At 45.5% G+C, this 25,609-nt stretch overlaps 1 protein-coding gene across 3 annotated transcripts in view; it reads left to right on the top strand.

The window, feature by feature from the left end:
• The window catches only part of ORC1 (origin recognition complex subunit 1), a 28,349-nt gene extending 2,950 nt beyond the window's left edge, over nucleotides 1-25,399 (top strand). For 2 of the 3 annotated variants that reach the window (XM_081010848.1, XM_081010850.1), the window contains exons 4-18: nucleotides 1,125-1,291; nucleotides 2,997-3,378; nucleotides 4,892-5,189; nucleotides 6,440-6,541; nucleotides 7,248-7,346; nucleotides 14,841-15,036; nucleotides 16,939-17,045; nucleotides 17,401-17,502; nucleotides 18,114-18,285; nucleotides 18,796-18,903; nucleotides 19,347-19,496; nucleotides 20,314-20,433; nucleotides 22,670-22,836; nucleotides 23,497-23,584; nucleotides 25,048-25,399. In XM_081010848.1, the coding sequence (XP_080866974.1) occupies nucleotides 1,125-1,291; nucleotides 2,997-3,378; nucleotides 4,892-5,189; nucleotides 6,440-6,541; nucleotides 7,248-7,346; nucleotides 14,841-15,036; nucleotides 16,939-17,045; nucleotides 17,401-17,502; nucleotides 18,114-18,285; nucleotides 18,796-18,903; nucleotides 19,347-19,496; nucleotides 20,314-20,433; nucleotides 22,670-22,836; nucleotides 23,497-23,584; nucleotides 25,048-25,242 (2,453 nt within the window). In that variant the 3' untranslated portion in view covers nucleotides 25,243-25,399. Of the gene's footprint in view, nucleotides 1-1,124; nucleotides 1,292-2,996; nucleotides 3,379-4,891; nucleotides 5,190-6,439; nucleotides 6,559-7,247; nucleotides 7,347-14,840; nucleotides 15,037-16,938; nucleotides 17,046-17,400; nucleotides 17,503-18,113; nucleotides 18,286-18,795; nucleotides 18,904-19,346; nucleotides 19,497-20,313; nucleotides 20,434-22,669; nucleotides 22,837-23,496; nucleotides 23,585-25,047 lie in introns of all 3 variants that reach the window. The other variant, XM_081010849.1, reaches the window with a different exon arrangement.
• The last annotated feature ends 210 nt before the right edge of the window (nucleotides 25,400-25,609 follow it).

The raw sequence follows: 25,609 nt of genomic DNA, 5'->3' as shown, positions 1-25,609 counted from the left end.
AACCCTTATTTCTGTAAGTTAGATATGTGCTTGCATTAGAACAGGCATAGGCAAACTCGGCCCTCCAGATGTTTTGAGACTACAATTCCCATCATCCCTGACCACTTGTGCTGTTAGGGATGATGGGAGTTGTAGTCCCAAAACATCTGGAGGGCCGAGTTTGCCTATGCCTGCATTAGAATATTGTTTTCACATGTGTGCCCAGTACTGCAAATGTATGCTGCTGTGGTTTATTGTTAAAACTACAGTCATACTTCGGAAGTCAAATGGAATCCATTCTGGAAGTCCATTCGACTTCCAAAAAGTTCCAAAGAATGTTCGCAAACTGGAACAATCACTTCTGGGTTTGTGGCATTTGGGAGCCAAAACATTTGTCTCACAAAGCGTTCGACTTCTGAGGTACGACTGTTCCTTTGTAATAAATCCTTTATTTTTCTATAATCTTTGTGTGGGTACACATTCCTAGACTGGAAGGGTTCAGATACACACAGACAGAACAGCACTCAGTTTGACTTCAGCTTAAGATCCTTTTGTGTGAGGGTGTCTTTCCCCCCCCCCCCCAATGATCTTTATTGAATTTTTAGTTACATACTATACATACACATACATTATGTTTCACATTTGTTCTTGCTCTCCTGAGCTGACTTCTCTCCTTCCTTCTTCTGGCTTTTTTATGTCTTTAACTTTTCGCATTGTCTTTGTCCATTTTATATATAATTGTTCTTCTTCAATTTTTTCCATTCATTTACAAATATTGTTCAACAATAGTCCTAATATACATTTTTAATTCATTTTGATATTATTATCCAATAAATTTCTTGTGTTTTCCTGTTATGAGTTTTATTGTGTGAGGGTGTCTTTGGGACCACATGGGTGGTAGTTTCACACAGGATTCCAAAATCCATGTGTCTATCTGCCCCCCTTTTAACAAGGCTTGCATAAAGGCTGCTGGGGGTGGGGGCTAGTTGATATTGAATGCCTTTCCTGAAAATACCAAGTTTGACTGCTGCCGTTGACTTTCTCCTTAATTTAGTGAAACGTAAGAAAGCATCATACTGCTAAAAGGCTTCAAGTGCTCTTGCCATCCCAGATCTGAATTGTGTGGGGTTTTTTACCTACTCCAGGTACTCATGAAAAGCGTGCAGTTGTGGAGTGGTTCTCCCGCCTGCTAGAAATACCTCTCAATCAACGGAAATCCATGGGAAGAGAGGATCTACAGGAGATATTTTTGAATGAAAACCCTGAACGGGATACTGACATAACAGTTACACATATCATTGGCAATGTCACAGTATGTACATAATGTGTTAGAAGGCAAGAGAGGAGGAAGTTCCTTGGGAGTATGTTGAAATGTTATAATGCAGATTTATAGTATTGAAAAGTTTTTTTGGGTGGGGGAATCCATAGGGGTTTAATCTTTGAGGCTGGCCACCTCTGTAATAGCAAGTGTGTGGGTTGATGCTTAGTTGCTATCTGGGCACAGCAAGCCATAGAAACGAGCCTAAGAATCCCAGTGGAGTTCATAGTCTTCCATTGGCATTGCAGCTTGACTTACCTACAGCTTCAGGAAATATTGATTGTCCCCTGCTGTGGCACAGGATGCTTATATGGTGTTTGTTTGGCTGATAATCTTACAGTGCAGTATTCTTTGAGAAGTTCAAGTAATCCATGAGCCAAAATATTCACTTTGACTTAGCAAGAAGGCAGAGGTTTCTATCTCACTTGTGAGGCTGTTTGAACTGAAGTGTTGCAGACTGCTTTACCAGCAATATATGCTGAACTTTGGAAATGAATCACCATCTAAATGCAAACACATTGGGTTTGTTCAGTATTTGTTTTCTAAACAGCTAGTACATACCATACAGGGCAATTAGGTTAACTATGATTAATTAGATTAACTATGGCAATTAGATTAACTTTGGCAAGGCCATAGTCCCAAAGCTGTGTGCGCTGGAGTAGATTACACAATACTTGGAGCCACAGAATACTAAGCTCCCCCATTGGTGCTTATGGGAGTGGTAGGTGGGAAGCAAAACGGCAGACAATAATAAGAAAAAGTTCCCACTGCCCCCTGTTTGCTGGCAGGCTTAGAACGTGGCAGTTCCTCCATCATGAAATCTCCACACATACACCCTTTACAGCACTGGTTCCAAATTGGGGGTCTGTGGACCCCTGGGGTCTGTGGACCCTGGGGTCCGTGGCACATATCTGTCAACTGTCGGGGACATTCTTTTTTGGTGTGCCATGCTCCTGTGGACCATGTGACTCACGAGGGAACGTGGCCCGGTTTTGCACTGGGACATATTGGAGGGACGGTGGCACCATTCACATAGCAAAAACTACCACAGAGATATCAGTATTTTCAGAAGTAGGGGTTTCATGACTTGGCTTTTGGAAAACAGAGTGTCTGCAGTACTTAGCTGACTGGGAACTACTGCCTTTGGGTTTTTCAGTAATAGTAAGAGACAGAATTATGTCTTAGGAAAACTGCAAGTTGGTGCCATTACTCAAACCAGAAAGGTAATTCTAAGGATAGGAGTTTACGTTATTGTAAGAAAATGTTAATAGGTGTGTGGGGAAAGCTTTCCTTTTGTCATTGTTATGCTTTAAACATTAACTGGAGAAGTTTAGTACAGTGGTACCTCGGGTTACGTACGCTGCAGGTTACATACGCTGCAGGTTACAGACTCCACTAACCCAGAAATAGTACCTTAGGTTAAGAACTTTGCTTCAGGATGAGAACAGAAATTGTGCTCTGGCGGCGCAGCAGCAGCAGGAGGCCCCATTAGCTAAAGTGGTGCTTCAGGTTAAGAACAGTTTCAGGTTAAGAACGGACCTCCGGAACAAATTAAGTACTTAACCCGAAGTACCACTGTATAGCACTGAAGATCTATTGAAAGTTTTGCTATATTGATTGCATCATATTTTCACGGTTCTTAAGTTTTGAATATACTCTTTTGAACAAATAATCATCTGATATTTTGCTACCTTTCTAGGTTATTCCACTGACCACATTGGAAGCATTGCCTGACCTATCAAATGATGAACACATTTTCTTTGTAAGAGAATCTTGGGATGGAAAAAAGTTTAAACCACTGCCTCTTAGCTTACTGGCAGAGTTGAAAGACTCTGTGAAAATGAAAAACAACAACACTGATTTTGCAAAAGTGCACCACCTGACTCCTTCACGCAGAAATTGCTCTCTGGAAGTAGAAACCGAAAAGGTCACTCGAAGTACAAGAAAAAGCAGCGCCGCCATGATGGAAGTAGAATCAAGACATTCTGCCTCCAAATCCTCGCACTCTAAGCAGAGATGTTCCCAAAGACTAGCCATTGGCACTGAGACTCCGGGAGCAAAGAAAAAACTGCAGCTGAATAGTATGTTCACAAATGATCTTGCACATATTTTTGTCTGCAAAAACATTGTTAGCTCTGGAAGCTGACAAATGTTTTACCTAGGGCTGAAGAGAGAGAATTTTATGAATAGTGATGTAAAGATCATAAGTCTAAATACCCTTGAACAATTCTAAAGTAGGAATTAATGTGGTAAAATGGTATAATATTTCTCTTGTTCTGCTTGGTAGTTTTTGGGGGAGAAACTGATATGGTAGGGGTTTTTTCCTGCTTAGTGTAGATCAGGGGTCAGCAAACTTTTCCAGCAGGGGGCTGGTCCACTGTCCCTCAGACCTTGTGGGGGGGGCGGACTATTTTTTTTGGGGGGGGGAATGAACGAATTCCTATGCCCCACAAATAACCCAGAGATGCATTTTAAATAAAAGGACACCTTCTACTCATGTAAAAAAACACTGATTCCCGGACCACCTGTGGGCCGGATTTAGAAGGCAGTTGGGCCGGATCCGGCCCCCGGGCTTTAGTTTGCCTACCCATCGTGTAGATACTGTCATGAGGTCTTTGGATGAGGAAGCTACTGTGAGTCAGACTACCTGTGATCCTTGAACTGGACATGTTCATGATTGGACCTTAGTCATGAAAACAGGTGTTCTCTCACAAGTAGCTAATACATTTGATAGTAGGAACCATGGTTAACAAAAGGTGATAGCCAGTGCTGTACTCAGACAAGGGGTAAATCATCTGTTTTCTGCTCACTTCTGCTACCGATTTATGTCCCCTGAAAGGTATGTATTGCGTGTGAGAGGACCTTTCAGAAGGTGGGATGGGGATGGGGAAATGGCCCAAAACTGGGTAAAAAAAACTTGCATTTCACATCTTGGGAATTGAACCCAGCAGTTAATTCCTGTTCAACTGATATTACCTCAGTTTGGATGCCTGTTCAAGTGGTGGTGGTGGTGGTGAATCACAGATTTGTAATCAAAACAAATGTTTTGAGCCCCTGTTGAATAATGTCAATAGTGGTGGTCTCCAAATTTATGATCGCAGTTGTATGTGTTCAGTGCAAATAAAGCTAATCAAATACCTGACATGGAATCTGTGTCATGTTGGATTATGTCTTATTTAGCACCCAGTTTTATATCATTTATAGAAGAGCAATCTTGATTTTGTGGGGTAACAGTGGAGCTTCTGTTGCTTTGCCACAAAGGTTTGGAAGCTTGTGATTGAGAGGGAATAGAATTCTGTCCTGCCACTTTATTGTACTGGACATAGAAACATAAATAATGAGATTGCGTTGCTAGGAACTGTGGGATCAAGTGTGCTAAGTAAAAACCACACAAACCTATTTGTTTTCCAAAAGCAAAAAAGTGGTTGAACTCTGAGCCATATTGTAGCCGACCTGTTTGAAAGTTCTGTTCTCTATTAACTGAGTTCTCTTAACCAAAGGAAAACCTTTTGTTAGACCATCTGGCACATGTGAATTCTAAACTGATTGTTGCCTTGCTAAAAACTTACTCATTTTGCTACTTTTGGATTTTAGGTCCAACAAAACCTGGAAGAGTGCTGGCAGAGCAAGATATGATTGAGCTTCTAGACTATGGTTTCTTTGAGCCTCTGGAGCAATCTGCCCTCAAACGAAAAGTGACATTTACTGGCATTAAAGGTTCTCCTCCAAAAATACCCTGTGCTGCTGTTGCTGAGGGAAACCTCTTCCTAGACATCAAACCACTGGGAAGAAAGTCTGAAAGACCCAACAAAAACTTATCATCTCCTTGCCAGAGTGACCAAGTTTCAAGTTTGAAAGCCAGGAGTTCTGCTGTGAAAAGGAATGCCACAGAGTAAGTTGCAAGTGTCAGCATTCTGTCCCGAACCCTTAAATGTGGCCATCTGTGTGACATACACTAATCTAACAAAAAAATTCTGTTGAAATAAGAGACAAAGATTCTTGAGGTAGAATACCTTTGCTTGAGAACATTAATATTAATTTGCTTTTGTTTGTGCAGCAGATCGATAAACGTTCAAAAAGGTTTAATTTTTAGCAGTAATAATAAATCTAAGATACAAATAGCACCTGCCCTACAGGGGTAGCCTACAGTTCCTGTCCTCCCTGTCCATCAGCCATGCTGGCTGAGGACCAGTTATACATAGTGACTAAGATGAAGATCTTGTAGAGCAACTCTCTGGGCTGCATGACAAAATGCTTTTGGAAATTGGGACTTTCCAATATTAGTTTATGATCTGGTACATGGGTCTGCTGTTTAAAGAGAGAGTGAAAAATTAAAAAACCTCATGTACAAGGTGATTCTGACCAGTCGATACTGAGAAATCCAAATCACTTATTTTTCTGAAGTCCAAACGCCTTCCAGACTCTGCTTCTCCATCTTACAGAAAACAGGTATTTCCAAGTGGTACCTCGGAAGTCAAACAGAATCCATTCTGGAGGTCCGTTCGACTTTCAAAACGTTCGGAAACCAAGGCGCAGCTTCCAATTGTCTGCAGGAAGCTCCTGCAGCCAATCGGAAGCTGCGGAAGCCCCGTCAGACATTCGGCTTCCAAAGAACATTCGCAAACCGGAACACTCACTTCTGGGTTTGCAGCATTTGGGAGCTAAAACATTCGATTTGCAAGGTGTTGGGGATCCAAGGTACGAATGTATTTTGATAGTTTTATATGTAAAGTATATTTTACTCACATTGACTATTTCCTTCTTGAAGCAGCTACTCAGAAAATATTTAAAAGGCATTAAAGGTAGGGATGAAAAATTAGGAAATGGACAGTGCAACCCTACACAGTCTAGTAAGAAGTAAGTCCCACTGAATTCAATTGAGACTTACTTCCAGGTAAGGATGTATAGGGTGCTATTCTCAAGAGCCAGGCTGCTTGTGGGTATTTATTTTGAAATATTTTAACCCATCCTTCATTGCAAAGTGATCCCAGAGTTGGGATAAAATTTTTAAAAATGTAAATCGCAGTATCATCAGATTGTTTTCCTATGGTAAAACCAGGGAGAATTTACTGAAATGAATTTTAACATTTATTTCCCAAAAAATCTCTTAGAGGCATGTTTTATGTTTTTCTTTCCCATTAGTTCAAATGATGTAAACAAACAGGATAAGATTTGCAAGGCAGCCAAAGAATCCAGAGTCTCAAAGAGCCAAGCAGCCATTCCTAAGGTCAATTCAAAGACAAGGTGGGTGATCTTTAGAGGTGTTTGTGGATCTTTTATTTGTTTGCCCTAAGGAATATCCCCTTCTGTTTTATTAAGCAAGTGAAATTTTAAGAAGGCTTAAAAATATATCACTGCAGTTTTACATCAGTTCTACTTATTATGTGTATAAATTCATATCTAGGACAATATAGTATACAGAGGTTTGGTAATTTCTGTATCATGTAACCGGCAACATGGATGGATGACCCTCCTTCAGCCAATATAGATGCTGCCCGGGTTCACACATCACAGTATGCCCAGCTCTGCTTTTGCAGCACTGCACAAATGTGCGGGCTGCTGGAGGGGAGTCTGCAGCGACTTTGCTCCTCCCCAGTGTTTTTTTCTACTCTTGCACCTTGCTGAGCTAAGCCAGTGTTTGGCGTAGTGTGTTGTCCAAACTGCACATTTGCATGGCCCCAGTATAGTTTGGCTTGTCATTATGTGTGAACCAGATCACTGATTGATAACTGATTTCTAGACTACATGCCTAAGCTGAAGTGCTCAGAGCAAGAAATATTGGCTTCACTGTGTGAGTTCTATAGCTGACTTTTTTGTGGTGCTAAACTTTACAGTAAGATGCTGAAGTGACAATCGATGGGAACTCAGAAAGCTAGTGCTTTCTGTCAATCAAGGCACAGTGTCTTATCACTATGAAGAAGTCAGAAAAACCTCCCATTTTCCCTTGCAGATTGGGTGAAGAACCAGAAGCCATGAGCCCAACGCTGACTCCTCGTTCACGCAGGAAATGTGTGCAGGCAACTTCTGCCCGCATTGCAAAACACCTTAGGTAAGAATGTATTCTTTTTAGAGACGGTTTGGCTACAGGCAGTTCACAGCCCAGGGGAGCCTGCTTTGTTACAGAAATGAACGTGCAAGGATTGTCTGAGTGTTTCTGCGTGCACTTGTATGCACACACACACACACACACACACACACACACATATTAAGCCAGGGAGGGTAACCCAGCTTTAACCTAAAGGCCACATTTCCTCATGGAGACTCTTCCGATAGCTACCTTGCAGTGTTGGTGGAAGACCAGAGGCAAAAGTGCATGGGGCACCGGCTGTGACTCATGCCTTTGTACAGTAGGTTACATTCTGGCCACAAAGAAGTCAGAGGTTTCTACACCCACCCACATCTCTCCATACTTCATCCAGGCAATCAAGAAGCATTTTCACAGTTAAAGGGCACATTCTACCTGGCAAAAGCACCTGAGGAGGGTGGAGCAAGGCTGGTGAGGTGGGTGGCCTAAGAGGAATCCCTGAGGACCAGATCAGAGAGAGCCTGAGGGGCTGCATTTGGTGCCTGAAGTTTCCCACACTTGCATTAAGCTATCTTTGAATAGATGGGCATTTGTAGCTTTTTTCAATAACACAGAGTTCACTTCTAGAACAAGAGTTTGGGATCTGCCATGAGAAATTTCATATCTGTCAGAGCTGCTTCCAGATCCTAGCTCACAGAGGATCACGCTAGCCAGCGATCATTAAATAAAAGTCTTTATTGAGTTACAGTTTCCATTCTCAAGCTGCTGCGTGCAACTCTACGTCTCATGGTTAGATCGGCGAAGCTCCATCTGAGTCTCCGCCCCTTGTACACCAACTTAATATCCTAGCCTTGCTCCACCTTTTCCGCCTGACTGTTCTTCTCTGGGTCCCTCTGCCCCCCGGGGTCTCTTCCTTCCGGGATTCCTCTGACGCTGACGCTGACCCCCCTGACTCTTCTCCCTCCTTTCGGCGGGCTTTAGGACCTGGCTCCCTTTCCGGGCTGCCTACTGCGCCACCTTCCTGTGCATTTGAACTTGGCACGCGCGCCCAACCTTCCACCTTCCGTCTGACCGTTTCTTCGCTCCCCGATGGAGGTGTGGCCACTCCTGACTCGTGCCCTCCCCCCTGTTGTGAGCTGCCAGCGCTTGATCCCTGGCGCCCTTCCTCTTCCCTGCTCTCTGGCGGTGACGCTGGTCCTGATTTCCAACTGCTCCCCTCTGAGTCCCCTCTGGCTCTATCTTCCTGGGGTGTCCCCCTAGGCTCCCCCCTTGCCCTGGCCACTGGTGCTCCTTTCTGTGAATCTTCTGATTCACTGGAAAGACTCGGAGATCTCGGGTCGTCGTCATCACTCATCTTTTCTTCTGCCTCCTCTCCCTCGCTCTCTGTTTCCTCCCTTGCCCTTGCCTCTGCTCCTGAACCCCTGACATCCATCCCCCCCTCGAAGCCCCCTCTTCCCCCCTCCCCTCCTTCCGGTGCGGGATCTGGGTGCTGCCGTGTCAGGGGGACGAATGTCGGATACAGTTCGCTTCCCGTGGCGGGCCGCCATCCGAAGTCTTCCGGTTCTTCCTCCCTGCTCTCGTTGACGACGGTCACCTCCGCTTCCATCTCTGTGCCGCCGTGCTCGAAACCCGGGTCGTCCCCGAAAACGTCCATGTCCGTCTCTCCCTCGTTGCCTTCTGGAGACGTTGCTCGTCCTGGACCCTCCAGCCACCTTCTGCGGAACTGCTCCTCTGGTCGATCATCCCACCAATACGAGGGTTCTGAAGCAGATCCCGAGGGTGACCCCTCTGGGGAACGGGCGTCTCGTGTCGGTTCCTCGTCCGAGTCGAACCCCCGGAACGTGCTGGCTGAAAGCGTGGGCGTGAAAAGCCAGTCGTCGAAAAAGTCTGCTGGCATTGGCCTATGTGGGAAGAGGGCATGAAACTCTTCTTTGAGCAGAGGTTCGTCTAAAGCGTAGCCCGGCACCCAGCTGTTGGCACTGGCCGGGGTGCCCTCCTTGGCGAGAAGGTATTCTACCCCCTCTTCCCCCCATCTGGAGTCCAAAATCTCCGTGACTTCGTTGATGCGCTCCTCCTGTGCCACTCCCCCTTGCCCGGTTCTCTCTCGGAGCGGACCCGGTGCCGTTCCTGGTTCCTGAAACCTGTGAGGTGCCTTGTAGGGAGTGAGCACCGATCTGTGGAACACCGGATGCATTCTGGAACCCTCCGGAAGAGCCAGCCTGAAAGCCACCGGGTTGACCTGTTCGTCGACTTGGTAGGGCCCCAGTTGTTTATGCCCTAGTTTCTTCTTCGCCAACGACCTGGCCGGCACTGCGTGGGCTGCTAACCAGACCCAGTCTCCCACATGGATCTCTTCGCCAACCCTTCTGTGTTTGTCCGCTTGTACCTTGTATGCGTGTTTAGCCAGCTCCAGGTGCCGCCGCAGCTGATCGTGGACCTCCTGCAACTCCGACGCGAACGCATCTGCTGTCTGCGGCTCCCCCTCCCCCATTCTTTCCAGTCCCGGGAAGGTTCTAGGGTGCCTCCCGTTGTTGGCGAAGAACGGCGTGACCCCCGTGGACACGTGCTTCGTGTTGTTGTAGGCGAACTCGGCGAGAGGCAGGTAATCCACCCACGTCGCAGGCTGTTGATTCGCATAACATCTCAGGTACTGCTGCATGATGGCATTGACCCGCTCCGCTTGCCCGTTGGTCTGCGGGTGTCTAGCCGACGCCAGGTTGATCTTGACGTTCAGGAAGCCCATCAGCCTCTGCCAGAAGTTTGAGATGAACTGTCGCCCTCGGTCGGACAGAATAGACCGCGGCAGACCGTGAACCTTGAACACGTGGTCTATGAACAGTTTGGCGGTTTGTTCCGCCGTGGCCACCTTCGCACACGGAATGAAATGTGCCATCTTGGAGAACAAATCCACCACCACCAGCACAGCCGTCTTGCCCCTCGAGCTGGGCAGATCCGTGACAAAGTCCAGGGCCACTCTCTCCCATGGCTCGAACGGAGTTTGCAGCGGTTCCAGCAGTCCGGCCGGCGGTCTGTGCACTGGTTTGGACCTCTGGCAGGTGTCACACCTCGCCACGTAGTCCGCGACTTCCCCTCTCATTCCGGGCCACCAGAAGTCTCTGGCTACTAATTCCACCGTCTTCTCCTTGCCAAAGTGCCCGGCAGTGGGCGCGTCGTGCAGCTGCTGCAGTACCTTGGCGCGAAGTTCGTCTCCCGGCACGTAGATGGCCCCTTTACGGATGAGCAAACCATCTCGCAGCTGGAACTCGTCGGTCGCTGCCGTGCCCCTGTGCACCTCTGCCATCTTTGCTTGCGCGAAGGAGTCATCCTGCAACGCTCGTCGCACCGCATCCAGGTCAACTGTTGCCGCCGCGCACGCCCACACTGTCGGTGCGAAGATGTGCATGGCGGCCGCTGGCGTTGCCTCCTCCAGATACTGTGGCTTACGGGAGAGAGCATCCGCCATGATGTTGGTGTCCCCCGGGACATACTCTATTCGGAAGTCGAAATTCGCAAAGAACTCAGCCCAACGTATCTGCCTCTGGTTCAGGAACTGTGCCGTGCGCCAGTGCTCTAGATTCTTGTGGTCCGTGCAGACCTGCACCGTGTGCTTGGCGCCGATCAGGAAGTGCCTCCACGCTTTGAACGCTGCATGAATGGCCAGCAACTCCCTGTCCCAGATGGTGTAGTTCTGTTCGGACTTGCTGAGCTTCCTTGAGTAAAACGCTCCCGGCCTCCAAACCCCCTGCGGGTCTTTCTGCAGCAGGACTGCTCCCACGGCTCTGTCCGAAGCGTCTGTCTCCACCCTCATCGGCCTGCTGGGGTTGACATGAAGCAGCTGCTCTTCCGACGCGAAGAGACGCTTGAGTGCCTGAAAGGACTGCTCCGCCTGCTCTGTCCAGATGAACTTCTTTTTCTTGGAGCTGAGCGTGTCCGTGATGGCCGCTGTCTGCATCGCAAAGCCTTTGATAAACTTGCGATAGAAGTTCGCGAAGCCGACAAACCGTTGGACCTCCTTCCGGTTGCATGGGCTTTTCCAATCCAACACTGCTCGGACCTTGGCGCTGTCCATGGCGAGCCCTTTATCAGACAACTTGTAGCCCAGGAAATCCACCTCGGTCACGTCGAATTGGCACTTCTCCAGCTTGGCGTAAAGCCTATGTTGCTGTAGCCTGCTCAGCACTTCCTTGACGTGTCTGTCATGCTCCTGCTGCGATTCCGAAAAGATCAGGATGTCATCCAAGAAACAGACGCACGTCTTGTAGAGGAGCCCCGCCAACACGTGATGCATGAAAGCTTGAAAAACGTGGGAGCCATTTTGCAATCCAAAAGGCATAACTCTATATTCGTAGGTGCCCAGGGGCGTGAACATGGCTGTCTTCCACTCATCTCCCTCCCGCATGCGAATGAGGTTGTATGCCCCTCGCAGGTCCAACTTGGTGAACACTCTGCCCTTCCGTACCTTTGCGAGGAGGTCGTCGATTCGGGGCATGGGGAAGTCCGATGGCTTGGTCACACTGTTCAAGATGCGAAAGTCCACTACAAGTCTTTTTTGGGGCGTGTCCCGCTTCTTAACAAAGAATACCGGACTGCCCCCCGCTGCCTTGGACTCTCGGATGAAACCGCGCTCCAAATTATGATCTATGAACTCTTTGAGTTCCTGCAGTTCGTCCTCAGACATGGAATACAGCTTCCCTTTGGGTAGCGCCGCCCCCGGCAGCAGGTCAATTTTGCAGTCATATGGTCTGTGGGGGGGTAGCCTGTCTGCCTCTTTCTCGCAGAAAACCTCCAAAAATTCTGCGTACTTGTGGGGAACCGCTTGCAGCGTGCCTAGCTGCAGCTGTGACTCCTCTTCCCCTCCTTCCTGCCTGGGCACGATGCAGTGTTCAGCGCAAAAGGAAGAGCCGAAGGTCAGCTGCCTCTGGTACCAAGCCAGCGTCGGGCTGTGCTTGTCCAGCCAACTCATGCCCAATACAATGGGCGTGTCCGATAGTTGAGTGACATTGAAGCTGATGATTTCCCTGTGATTCCCAAGTCGCATCACCATTGGTGGCGTCTGCTTCACCACTTGCCCCCCTAGCAGCTCCCTGCCATCCACCGTGACAACCTGCAGGGGCAGCGTGGCAGGCAGCAACTGTATAGCGTGCCGGTCGACAAAGTCCTGCCCTATAAAGTCCGCATTGCTTCCGGAGTCAATGGTGATTGGCACGTCCATGGTGATTCCATTGGGCAGCTGGAGCGACGCGGTGAGCTTCACTACCGGTTTGGGCGGGAGGGGGTCCATGGGCTGTAAAATCTCTGGGGACTGCTTCACTGACACGTCTGGCTGGGCCCCAGTGCCTCTTCCTCCAACCAGACTCCTTCGTTTCCCTGCTGTGGTTGTCCTTGCTGCGTTGCTGCAGTTACCATTGCTGAGGCTGCAGTGTGCTTGTGGAGCCTCTGGGGACACTCTTTCGCCATATGCTGTGGATCATCGCAGATGTAACACTTCCTGTTCCCTCTAGGAGGCTTCGCTTTCACTGCTGCCGGTGCTAGGGCTCTGGCTGCTGACTGAGCCCTTGCACCTCCAACCTCCATAGGTTCCGCTCCTCCTCCTGGCGGAGGCGTGGATTGCGCACGCGCTGCTTCTCTGGGAAGGAAGGAGGAGCCCCTGGCTGGTTCGCGCCCTCCACGCCCTTCGTCCCTGCTCCACGGACGTCCTTCCAGCCGCACCCCCACCGCCAGCGCCCTCTGAACGATCTCCTGCGTGGTCCGGGGTCTCTCCCCCCTCGCAATTTCATCTTTAACCGAGCCGTGCAATCCCTCCCAAAACAGGTCTCTTACAGGAGCCGAATCTCTGTCCCATTCCAGGGCACTGACCAAAGCGAAAAAGCGGGCATGGTACTGCCTTACGCTGGCCCTCCCTTGCTTCAGTCCATGTATCTCCTGCCGAGCAAGATCCACGTCAATGCTTGATAAAAAGCACCCATCCATCGCTTTAATAAAGGCATCCGCATTTTGGAGCGCCGGATCCTTATCTCTCCACAAATTGCGCAGCCATGCTTTAGCATCTCCATGCAAATGGGACATGATGAATCCCACCTTCTCTTGCTCATCTCTAAAGTCTTTGTTCAGCAGTTGCAGTGCACACATTACATCTGCTCTAAAGTTGGGGTACTGTTGCAAATTCCCATCGAAGTGAGAGACCAGACCGCCTGTTCGTCTCCCCAACCCAATCCCCTCCGGTTTGGGTGTCAGTTGCCCTTGCTTCGTAAGCACTTCCAACCTGACCTGGAGATCCCTGTAGGCGGCAGCTGCGTCCTCCTCTCTCTTCCTGGATGCAAGAGCCTCGGCATTCAGTCGTGTCACTGCTTCTCTGAGTTCCACTATCTGCTGTTCGGCCGTCATGTTGTCTGCCGTTCGTGAGCTCGCTAGTAGGCACCCGCTTTCTCTCCTCTCCGCGAGGACGTAGATGCCCACAATCTAGAGATGGAGCTTACTGTCAGAGCTGCTTCCAGATCCTAGCTCACAGAGGATCACGCTAGCCAGCGATCATTAAATAAAAGTCTTTATTGAGTTACAGTTTCCATTCTCAAGCTGCTGCGTGCAACTCTACGTCTCATGGTTAGATCGGCGAAGCTCCATCTGAGTCTCCGCCCCTTGTACACCAACTTAATATCCTAGCCTTGCTCCACCTTTTCCGCCTGACTGTTCTTCTCTGGGTCCCTCTGCCCCCCGGGGTCTCTTCCTTCCGGGATTCCTCTGACGCTGACCCCCCTGACTCTTCTCCCTCCTTTCGGCGGGCTTTAGGACCTGGCTCCCTTTCCGGGCTGCCTACTGCGCCACCTTCCTGTGCATTTGAACTTGGCACGCGCGCCCAACCTTCCACCTTCCGTCTGACCGTTTCTTCGCTCCCCGATGGAGGTGTGGCCACTCCTGACTCGTGCCCTCCCCCCTGTTGTGAGCTGCCAGCGCTTGATCCCTGGCGCCCTTCCTCTTCCCTGCTCTCTGGCGGTGACGCTGGTCCTGATTTCCAACTGCTCCCCTCTGAGTCCCCTCTGGCTCTATCTTCCTGGGGTGTCCCCCTAGGCTCCCCCCTTGCCCTGGCCACTGGTGCTCCTTTCTGTGAATCTTCTGATTCACTGGAAAGACTCGGAGATCTCGGGTCGTCGTCATCACTCATCTTTTCTTCTGCCTCCTCTCCCTCGCTCTCTGTTTCCTCCCTTGCCCTTGCCTCTGCTCCTGAACCCCTGACAATATCGCTTCTGTTTTCTTGTCTAGAGCTGATGTGGACATAGTAAAAGAACCAACAGTGTATATTTTCATCATATGGGGTGTACCTTAATGTTATCACCCCCTTCTTCTCTTCTTCTTCTTCTTCTGGTTTCTCAAAACTGTACCATCATTGTAAAAGTATTGATCTTTGCTGTCACGGCCGCCTCAGTTTTTGTTCGGCTGATACCGTCCGACCAAAGAACTTGCAATTATTTAAAACACATTAGTGTACAGGACATAAGAGGTGATAAATCCATTTGCCTTAAGTTTTTTTAATACAGTTGAGAAGGATGAAGAGGAAGAGGATGACATTTTCCCCTTGGAAAGTTCTGATTCAAGTAGCAGCGATGATGAAGGTGAAGACTTCAAGGTGCTCCGTACACCTAAGAGGCAAGCGAGGTCTACTCCAAAAATCTCAAGGAAAGCGGCTGCTGGGACTCCTGCCAAGGGTCCAAGCAACACTGTAAGTAGAGACTTCTGCCATTTTTTGTTGATCTCTAATTACTTTGAGCAGTTGTATGAACTTAGTGAACTGCCTTGTTCAGAAGCTTGGGTGCTCAAGAACATAATGTAGTAGCTGAGAGCAATCTGTGAAGACAGTGGCTCTGTTTCTTAGCTGTATAATGACATGGAAGCATGGGCGCAATTCTCTGCATTGTGACTCTCTGCTGGGGGGAAAGTAAGACCACCTTTGTTTTATTACGCTGAGCTTTGCCACAGATAGCACATAGGTGTTCATAGGACCTTAGGATTGTAGAGCTGGAAGGGACCCTGAGGATCATCTAGTTCAGGGGTCAGCAAACTTTTTCAGCAGGGGTCCGGTTCACTGTCCCTCAGACCTTGCGGGGGGCCAGACTATATTTTGAAAAAGAAGAAGAACAAATTCCTATGCCCCACAAATAACCCAGAGATGCATTTTAAATAAAAGGACACATTCTACTCATGTAAAAACACAGCGTTATCAGCACCATGGTCCAACCAACTGAGCTACTCCAGAGAGGAAGGACTCAACATTCTTTCTTGGGACCCATTATTTCCTCTTACCTAATCCTGTTGCTTGAAATCTAACTTTTGGATAAAGGTGAAATACTTAGCCATGCTAGTTTGCTGCAGCAAAACCAACAAAGCCTTGTGGTGCCTTAAAGACCTGAAAAATTTATTTGGCATACAATGAAAAGCTTAAGCCACAATACAATTTCAAAACATTATAGAATCCCTAGTTACTTTTACTACATTCAGTTGCTTTTTCTTTTAAATTGTTTTCAAGATTTTCAAGCGTAATAAAATATAAACATTAACCAGTTAAATAAATTTAAAATATATCTGAATCTATAAATATCTTTACTCGGGAGCTTTGGGAATGTACTAGAAAACAGAGAAGAAAGAAAAGCATCCTATTTAAATATACACCGTATTTTTCGCCCTATAGGACGCACTTTTTCCCCTCCAAAAATGAAGGGGAAATGTGTGTGCGTCCTATGGGGCGAATGCAGGCTTTCGCTAAAGCCTGGAGAGCGAGGGGGGTCGGTGCGCACCGACCCCTCTTGCTCTCCAGGCTTCAGGAAGCTATCCGCTAGCCGTGGGAGACGCAGCTCTCCCACGGCTAGCGGAGAGTTTGCCTGCACCCAGAAGCTTGGGGCGCGCTGAGCTCAGCACGCCCCAAGCTTCGGGCTTCGCGCAGCGCTCCGCTAGCCGTGGTAGAGCCGCGTGGCTCTCCCTAGGCTAGCGGAGAGCTTGCCGGCACCCAGAAGCTTGGGGCGTGCTGAGCTCAGCATGCCCCAAGCTTCGGGTTTCGCGCAGCTCTACGTTTCGCAAAGCTCGGGCTTCCCCAGCCCCGCACCTGGGGGGGGGGGGAAATAATTTTTTTTCTTTATTTCCCCCCCAAAAAACTAGGTGCGTCCTATGGGGCGAAAAATATGGTAACTGTTTATGTTTAACTGGTTCTCCATTCTGAGCATTATTACCTTAGTAAATGTGATGAATGGTAAGTTAGTCTGCAGTCCCCTCTTACCTGGAAATAAGCTCCATTGAACTAATTACTTCTGAGTTGAGACACGTATAGGATTGCACAGTTAGGAAATTAACAGAACAAGCCATATCCAATAGGGTTTTCATTTGGTGTGATATTTTTTCCAATATGAACAGGCCCAGAATTTCTCATACCATTTTTAAACAAACAAACAATCTGTTGCTTCCCTGTTTAACTAACTCCTTAAGTTTGGTTGCAAACTTAAGTATATCTCTACTATTTTGGGATCTTAATATCTTTAAATGTTTGGTGTATACAAATTTTGAGACCAGTTGTGCTCTGGCTGATATTCAAAACAATAGCACTGATATTTATGGATATGAGTTTTCTCTGCAGCCTGAGCCGAGAACCCCCAAGACCCCACGTAATGCTACCCCCAGAATCCGCAGCCGAAATCAAACCACACAGAAGCCTGGCAATGTGCTGGAAGAGGCTAGGATAAGGTAACGTGAGGGGTTCTTGATATTTAGCAAAGGGGGGGGGGACGTTATATATAAAGTGAGGAGAACTGGGAATTACTTTTGATGGGTTGTGTAAAGGGTATTTATGGTTCCAGTACAAGTCATGTTTCTCTCTTTTAAATAGATTTATACTTAGTATTCCGTGTGAAAACTTGGTTTCAGTATTCAGTTTCAATTTCATTTTATATTTTTTAGTCTCGGGGCCCTAATATTTAAATAATCATTCTTTAGAGTATTCTGCATATCTAGATAAGAATGCATTACCTCTTCTGGGATTTAGAAGCTTGTAACAAGGCACTTGGGTAACCCTCTTGCCCTTTTGTTTTCCTTTAAACAGGCTGCATGTATCTGCTGTCCCAGAGTCCTTGCCCTGCCGTGAAAAGGAGTTCCAGGATATCTATAACTTTATAGAAAGCAAACTCATTGATGGGACAGGAGGGTGAGTGTCTTAGGTGGGAGGGAGCAGGATTAGCTCAAATGAGTGAGAAGCATAACAGCTGCTTGTGAACACCTGGGTTTCATTTAAAAAATAATAATGTGGAGATCATGCCAGTCCCCACCCACCCCCAAAAAGTAAACAGTTTCCGAGATTTATAATAAAGCTTATTTGTGGCACTGTGCTTAGAGGCAGATGCTTTTTAAAAGATACATGTGGGTTCGAACCCGCATGTAGTTTCATCTTTATGAAAAGGCTTTTAGGAGTGGTTAAATAAGCACATCCTGTTTCAAAGTTCTTCAGGAGCTAATCGAGAGAGAAAAAGAGAGCTTATTAAGTCCAGTGCAGAAAAGTGGCAGAGCACCTGTTTCATATGCAGATGCTCCCATGTTCAAGTTCCAGCATATTCAGTTAATAATAGTATTATATAGATTGAGTAAAGGTTTCAGAGAGAGACTTTCTGCCTAGGGTGCTGAAGAGCTGGTTAAAGTCCTAGCAGGCAAAGCTGGGCTAATGTAGAGTAAGGCCACATTTATATTAGGAACATAGGATCCAGGATTCTCTCTGCCTTTCAGATTTACATATTTACAACATAGGTGCTCTTCCTGTTTCAGGTGCATGTACATTTCTGGAGTTCCTGGAACAGGTAAAACAGCAACTGTTCATGAGGTCATTCGTTGTCTTGAGCAGGCAGCTGAAAACAACGAGTTACCGTCTTTCCAGTGTATAGAGATCAATGGTATGAAGTTGACTGATCCCCATCAAGCCTACGTGCAGATCTTGAACGTGAGTGCATGTTTTGTTATGTTTGGGAAGAGATTTTCCAAGTCTTTTAACTAAAACTGCTCAAGCAGATGGGCCTTATGCTTGACTTACCTCTGCAGATCAGAAGAGGGAGCTAAAACAATTCCACCGAAAAAGCACTCCAATCACTACTAGCCCACTAATTCAGCCTTTGTCAACCTGGTGCCCTTAGATGTTTTGGACTACAATTCCCATCAGTTCCAGCTGGCACTCCAAAACATCTAGAGGGCACCAGGTTGGCGAAGGCTGCTCTCATTCTACAGCTTGCTTGCGAAAACATTTTTTATTATCATTACCTTATTGCATTTATATGCTGCCTTTTTTGCCAAGGCACCCCAAAAGCAGCTTGCAGTTTTAAGATACAGTAGTTGGATTTCACATATGAAATGGATAGGATTGTGCTATTGGTATAGGATTGTGCTATTGGTAAAACAGAATGAGTTACTACTTATTGCTGGGTTGTAACTTCAGCATCTTTTTAATCGTGTATAGTTACTGACAGGCCAGAAGGCAACTGCAGTCCATGCTGCTGAGCTGCTGGAGAAGACATTCTGCAAGCGAGGACCTAAAAGGAAAACCATAATACTTGTTGTAGATGAGGTAATGCTAGGATTTGTATAGCATCATAAATAAATTTAACCTGATGTATATGTATTCCAAAACTAGGGGATTGTTGCCTTTTTGATCTGTACCATGAAACTGGCTTAATTGCAGCCTTGGGATTCAACTACCCATGAGGTTGTTTGTTCTGCAAGGACAAATTTATTGCTGACAAAAAGGAAACATCCCCATTTTGTACATTTAGCTATATGTAGAGAGGGTAAAGGGAGATAATTTTTTAAAACAACACAATGTACATTTAAATGCTGACTATGTCTGTGTTTTATTCTGTATCCCCCTTATGTGCCATCTGTAACAGATCAAGTCTTGCCCAAGGTTACATAAATCTGTTCAAACCTGTGATTGAAACCAGATTTCCCACATATTTTGTAGACCATTTTATGTGAGCTTGTAACTTTGTCATCCCTTCTTCCTTGTTCCAGCTTGATCTCCTGTGGACCCGAAAACAGAATGTGATGTACAACCTCTTTGACTGGCCAACCAAGAAATATGCCAAACTGATTGTCTTGGCCATTGCTAACACCATGGATTTGCCAGAGAGAATTATGATGAACAGAGTAGCTAGCAGGCTGGTATGTATTTTCGGCTTTACTGCTGTAGTTATGCAGAATTTTTTATTGTGTCCAGAAATCAGAGCGTTGGTAAATTTCCTTGGATATTAACTGATACCATTGATCACTCGGAGGAAGGATGGAGTGATGCATGAATACTCAGGCTACATGTACTAGCATGCAGCAGATGCACAAATTAATTTCCCTAACTATAGTAAATGTCCAGAATTGTGTCTGAACACACGCACTGGAGCAGCCAGGGGGTTTGTCAGTCTTGTTTGGATAGCTGGATTAAGACCATCTATATATTATGGAATGGACAACCTGTGACTCCCATCACCTCTGACAGTTGGCCATGCTATGTATTTTGTTGGTTCCATGAAGATATAACTTCTTTGTACTTGGATATGCCTCTTTTCTTGTCTTGTGAGCAGAATACCATGGTCAGACATGGTAAAGATAAGAATTGCTCCTGCCACTTGCTTGTAGGAAGGTAGGTGGCAAGCAATAAGAGTGAGATCCAATGCTGTGCCTAGTGGACATGGCAGGGGCTCCCTCTGCAGCCTCCATTCACCCCCAGCATCTGCTCTGGAGGTTCTTCCAACCCTTAGGAGCTAGTTTTTGGGGTGTGGAGGTGGGGCTGCATAGGGGAGAACTCATCTATGCAACCAGAAGTCTTGTTTTGCAAGCAGGCTATAAACACTGTTGGCTGTCACCTTAAATGTCAGAATTCAGTCTGAAACGTCTCTGCTCACAGTGGAGAAACATGTTTTTGGGTGTTAAGCAAGTTCTTGAGATGTACCAGCAATTAAATGTTCACTGTTTTCTTCACTGGTAGGGTCTTACCAGAATGTCCTTCCAGCCATATACCTATAAACAGTTACAGCAGATTGTCTCATCAAGGATGACCCATTTGAAAGCATTTGAAGAGGATGCAATTCAGCTTGTTTCTAGAAAGGTAAACTTGGGTGTACGGACAGGCATGTCTATGTTGTTTTTATACAGTGGTACCTCAGGTTAAATACTTAATTGGTTCCGGAAGTTCGTTCTTAACCCGAAGCATTTTTTTTTTATTATTTAATCATTTTTTCAATACAAACAACAACCAGAAAAAAATATACAACAAAAACCACAATAACACTAATAACACAATTTAACAATTCAGATTTGAGTACTGATATACCTATAACTACACCTTTTTAACAATATTTCCCCACCTCTCCTCCCCCTACTTCCCACCACTGTCCGCCTTATCGCTTAAGTATTCCTTCCAGATTTCTTCATATTTATCCATTCTTAATTTGCGTCAATATGTGATTCGTTCGTAGGTAACTAGTCTGTCCATATTGTCAATCCATGTGCTCAATGGGATCTTTTTGCGGCTCTTCCAATTCATCAAGACAAGTTTTTTTGCTTCTAATATGGCACAATACATTCAGGTTTTTTGACCCCTTGTAATCTCCCACATTTCCAGTATATAATTTAGAATTAAATTCATTCTTGCTGCAGAGCTCCTCAGCGTGTCTGCTTACGCCGTCATCTCAAAAGCAGAAGTGTCTAACCTGAAGCATTCTTAACCTGAAGCGCACTTTCCCATTGGAAGTAATGGAAAAGTGGATTGATCCATTCCAGACAATGAAAAACACCCCCTAAAACAGCAATTTAACACGAATTTTATTATCTGACAAGACCATTGATCCATAAAATGAAGGCAATAATCAGTGTACCGTACAATAAAATAAAATAAATAAGACAGCATTGTAGATGAAAAAAATTAACATTTATTTTTTTTCTTACATGCACTGATGATAGTCATTGTTTGGATGGGGAGCTTTTATCCATTTCTGCAGTCACACAATCAGCCAGAAGCTGAACTGGGCTCCACACAATCCCCAAAACAATGGCAGAAGGCAGAGTCCCCCAGAAGTCCCCCAAATGAAGGAGCAAAGCAGAGACAAAGGCACAGGGCAGACTCACGTAAACAAATCCCCAAATCCCCTGCAGAATCCCAAAATGTTCCACTCCCCCCTCCCATAGGGTAGGTGGGCTTACTTGGCTAGGTGCCACCCACCTTGCTACATCTGGGGGTGGGGCAAGGGTTGGTAAAGGGCCTTTCAGCCCAGGCTCATCTTTGTTTTCATAACAGCTTCACTGCTCCTGGTCTTTGTTAGGTAAGCGTTCCTTACCTAACTTTGGGGCTGGGATGTGACCTGCTGGGCATCCTGCGGGTGTCAGGGCCTGGCTCCGGGCATTCGTGGAGGCCTTGGAGAGCTCCCACGGCTGGAGGCCAATTGTGGAGCCTCCGTAGGCCCCTCGGATGTCGAGGCCTGGCTCTAGGCCTTTGCCGAGGCCTCCGAGAGCTTGGAACAGTCACTTCTGGGTTAAAAACGTTCGTAACTCAAAAAAACGTAATGAGGCGTTTGTAACCAGAGGTACCACTGTATTTGAAAATCTGGTGGCAATTAGCACTGGCCTTAATAATAAATTAAACCACCAGAAATAAAGAGACCACATATCAATGGGCAACAAACATAAATTTTATATTTAGTCTGAATTCTAAATGCCTGTGTTTGAAATGACTAGCAGTGGTTGGCCAGAAAATCATATAAAAGTCATTTGAGTTGTGGCTGCGTATATTTTTATTTTGCACATAAATGATGATTTGCAAAAAGGCAGTTCCTTGTTCCTGTGGGCGTTACAACAAGAGTGAGAGAGGCAAAGTTAACAAGGGTAAATGGAAGAGGCTGGGAAACCAAGGGATTTAAGAATAAAGAATAAGAATCCAATAATAAATGTAATGTTGTGGGGAAGAAGCTGCTCAACCAGCTGCTTTCTTGTGAGTCACCTGAACTGTAATTAGCCCGGATTGGCTGCAGGTGGGTAAGGTAAGGGTGGGGTCAAGAGGAGACTCCAGACTCCTCCTGGTGGCTATTTATAAGCCACATAGAGAGATGTGGAAAGAAGCAAGGAGGCAGCAGTGCCTGTTAATGGAGGATGGAATAACTGGTGGGGAGAGTTAATTGAGTTATCTACTTCCTTCCTCCCCCTTTCTGCATCCTCTCTGATCTGACAGGAAGACAGAGAAAGGATTATTACCTTTTTCGGAAGGAAACATTGAAAAACTGCACTATGCTTTGTGGGACACTAGGACTGCAACAACTTTGTCGTTTTAAAATTTTATTGTTTTGTTTTAGGTGGCAGCTTTATCTGGTGATGCAAGACGTTGCCTTGATATCTGCAGAAGGGCCGCTGAGATCTGCGAATTTCCTAGTCAGAAAAGTGTCCGTGGATTGGTCAGCATGGCACACATTATGGAAGCCATAGATGAAATGTTCTCATCACCTTATATACATGCCATTCGGTAATGTACAGTAGTACATTAGCTGTGTAGCTTCTCTGCTTGAGGTCCCAGAGAGCAAATTCTGATTATCATGCTGTAGCAGCCACCTATGAACTTGTTATACAATGATTGCATCTGTATAGGGAGCACATTATTCTATAGCATCTAATCTGAAGCAAATTCCAGTGATTGATTTAATAGCTGCCACAGCACAAACTGTGTTCTAAAATTTTAGTGTACCAAAACTAATTTAGTGGTTCAGTACTAACATGTCAAACCAGTTTGTGCTAACCTGTACAACTCATATCCTTGTTTCAGCTTCTGCTTGCTACGTTGTTGAAAGTGGCAGAATTAGGAAGCTCGAATGTTAGGATATACAGGTGCGCGCTCTCTCTATTTGGATAGAGCGACACTGAGAATTGCAATTGTAAAATTAAAAATTTCAAATTACAGAAAGTTCTCTTCTGACAAAATGAACAACCTTTGTATGCTGGGTATTTGTAGTTCTTTCAGACCTATGGTTAATTAAACTTTCTGAATACACATTTTTTAGATGCAAATACCGTTACATCAGAGGTTTAGACGCTGCTTTTCAGGCCAAATCATATCTGTTACACAGTAAAATATATGACTAATTATATATGACTAATTAAGCTTTGGGGGCTTTTTGTTCTCTTTCAGGAACGCTTCACTGTATGAGCAAATTTTCCTAAAAGCAACCATTGCAGAATTTCGCAGGTCAGGACTGGAAGAGTCTACAGTTCAGCAGGTAATCTAAAAATATTGTATGTTGAATTTGTTTACTATCTCAGCCAGAATGCTTTAGCTATATTCAAAGAGTGCACCTTTGACTGTTGCTATGCACATATGTAGGTCATTGCAATTTAACCTATTGTACACGTAGGCTACAATTCACATATATGCATAGATAAAAATTTCCATGCTTTTTGCTTTCGTTAGTTTAAAATATTATATGCCTCTTCTTGGGGGGGAAAAGCTCTCTCAAAATGACTTCTAACAATCAATATACAATGTAAGTCACAAAGCTTCAAATACAGTAGAACCATAATACTAAAAGGTAAGCTCAGATGTTGCAATTGTACAGTAAAATTGAAGAATTACAGAAATCAAACCAGTAATAACATTAAAAGAATATCCAGCCCACCTTTTTTTAACCTCTTCCTGTTCAGCTATCTTATTTAAACTCATAAACCTGTTGTATACTAGCAGGGAGTGCCTGGCACTGTGTGGGAATTTGTAGAAATGAAAAAAATATTGTGCTATTTAAATGGATAATGCAATTTGTGAGTGTGGATCACCATGCCAAAATCAGGCAAATCACATTTGATTCTGCCATCTTGATTCAAGATTGTGCCTGGCATTCAAATGGCGATGAAGTCTGGCACCCCCACCTTGGGAATCCCTGTGGCCAAGTTTGGCAAAGATATTGCCAGAGGCAGCTGAACCTATGCCAAAAAACATGTGCAAAGTCATGCCAAAGTGATGTTTTGGTCCACCATCTTGATTCAAAATGGCATCTGGTGTCCCAACATTGACAGCTGCAACCCCCGTCTTGGAAATCCTCGTGCTGTGTTTGGTAAAAATACCTTGAGAGGTGTGTGAACTTGTTGACAACAGATGGATGGACAGACAAACCACTTTCCAAAATATATCATAGATGTTGAAAACAAGTCAGTTTACTGGATGGTGGCTATAATAATAAAGCAGTCACAGACTCAGTATGGGGAACTTATTTAAAAACTTGTGGTTCAGAATATACAAATGTTGTATAAAATAAAATGGTACTGGTTTGAATTCTATTAGCAATTGTTCACCATTGAACCTCAGTACTAAATGCATAGGGAAAATGTGCTCTACTACTATTGAGCTATAAATATATATAGTGGTTCCTCTGGTTACAAACTTAATTTGTTCTGGAGGTCTGTTCTTAACCTGAAACCATTCTTAACCCAAGGTACCACTTTAGCTAATGGGGCCTCCTGCTGCCGCCACACAATTTCTGTTCTCATCCTGGAGCAAAGTTCTTAACCCGAGGTACTACTTCCGGGTTAGCGGAGCCTGTAACCCGAGGTGTTTGTAACCCGAGGTACCACTGTTTATAACTTATTGGTTTCCATACTTTTCCAAGAAAGGAAGGAGATCACTTATTCGCTTTGATGCTTCCTGTGTTTTCATAAACCAAGTCCCACTCCCCTTTTTTTGTTTCTTTAGATATTTCATCAGCATGTTGCATTGTGTAGAATTGAAGGCCTGCAAACTCCTACTGTATCAGACGCACTGGCAGTTGTGTCACGGCTTAGTGCCTATAGACTCTTGCTAACAGATTCTAATAGTAAATATATCCACATGCGAGTTCGACTTAATGTTAGCCAGGATGATATCATGTATGCACTCAAAGAAGATTAAAGCAACAGAGCACTCGTTATTGGTACATGTATTGTGATTAAAGCTTGAACATTCATGTTTATTTAATTTGTTTTGAATTTTCGTTTCATATACCTTTGTATTATAACATTTGTAATTGCACTTCTAAAATAAATCTGTTTTCTTCAGCTTTTCAGAAGGTTTCTATTTTATTAAACTTCTTTCAACTTTCCTAAAGCTCAATTCAGCAGGGGTTTTTTTCTGATCAGGAGCATCCGTTATGAGCTAATTCACTGTCCTTACCTTTCATCTACTCCCTGGTTTTCAACAACTAATTTGCTGGGACAAACTAGAATTTTGGAGAAGGCAGAGAATTTTGGCAGCTCAGTGATAGAGCCAGGGTTTTGCG

The sequence above is a fragment of the Podarcis pityusensis genome (assembly GCF_964106645.2).
Source record: "Podarcis pityusensis genome assembly, chromosome: 6".
Taxonomy (NCBI): domain Eukaryota; kingdom Metazoa; phylum Chordata; class Lepidosauria; order Squamata; family Lacertidae; genus Podarcis; species Podarcis pityusensis.
Note: the sequence above shows the minus strand (reverse complement) of the source record. Positions and strands in the feature narration are given on the sequence as shown.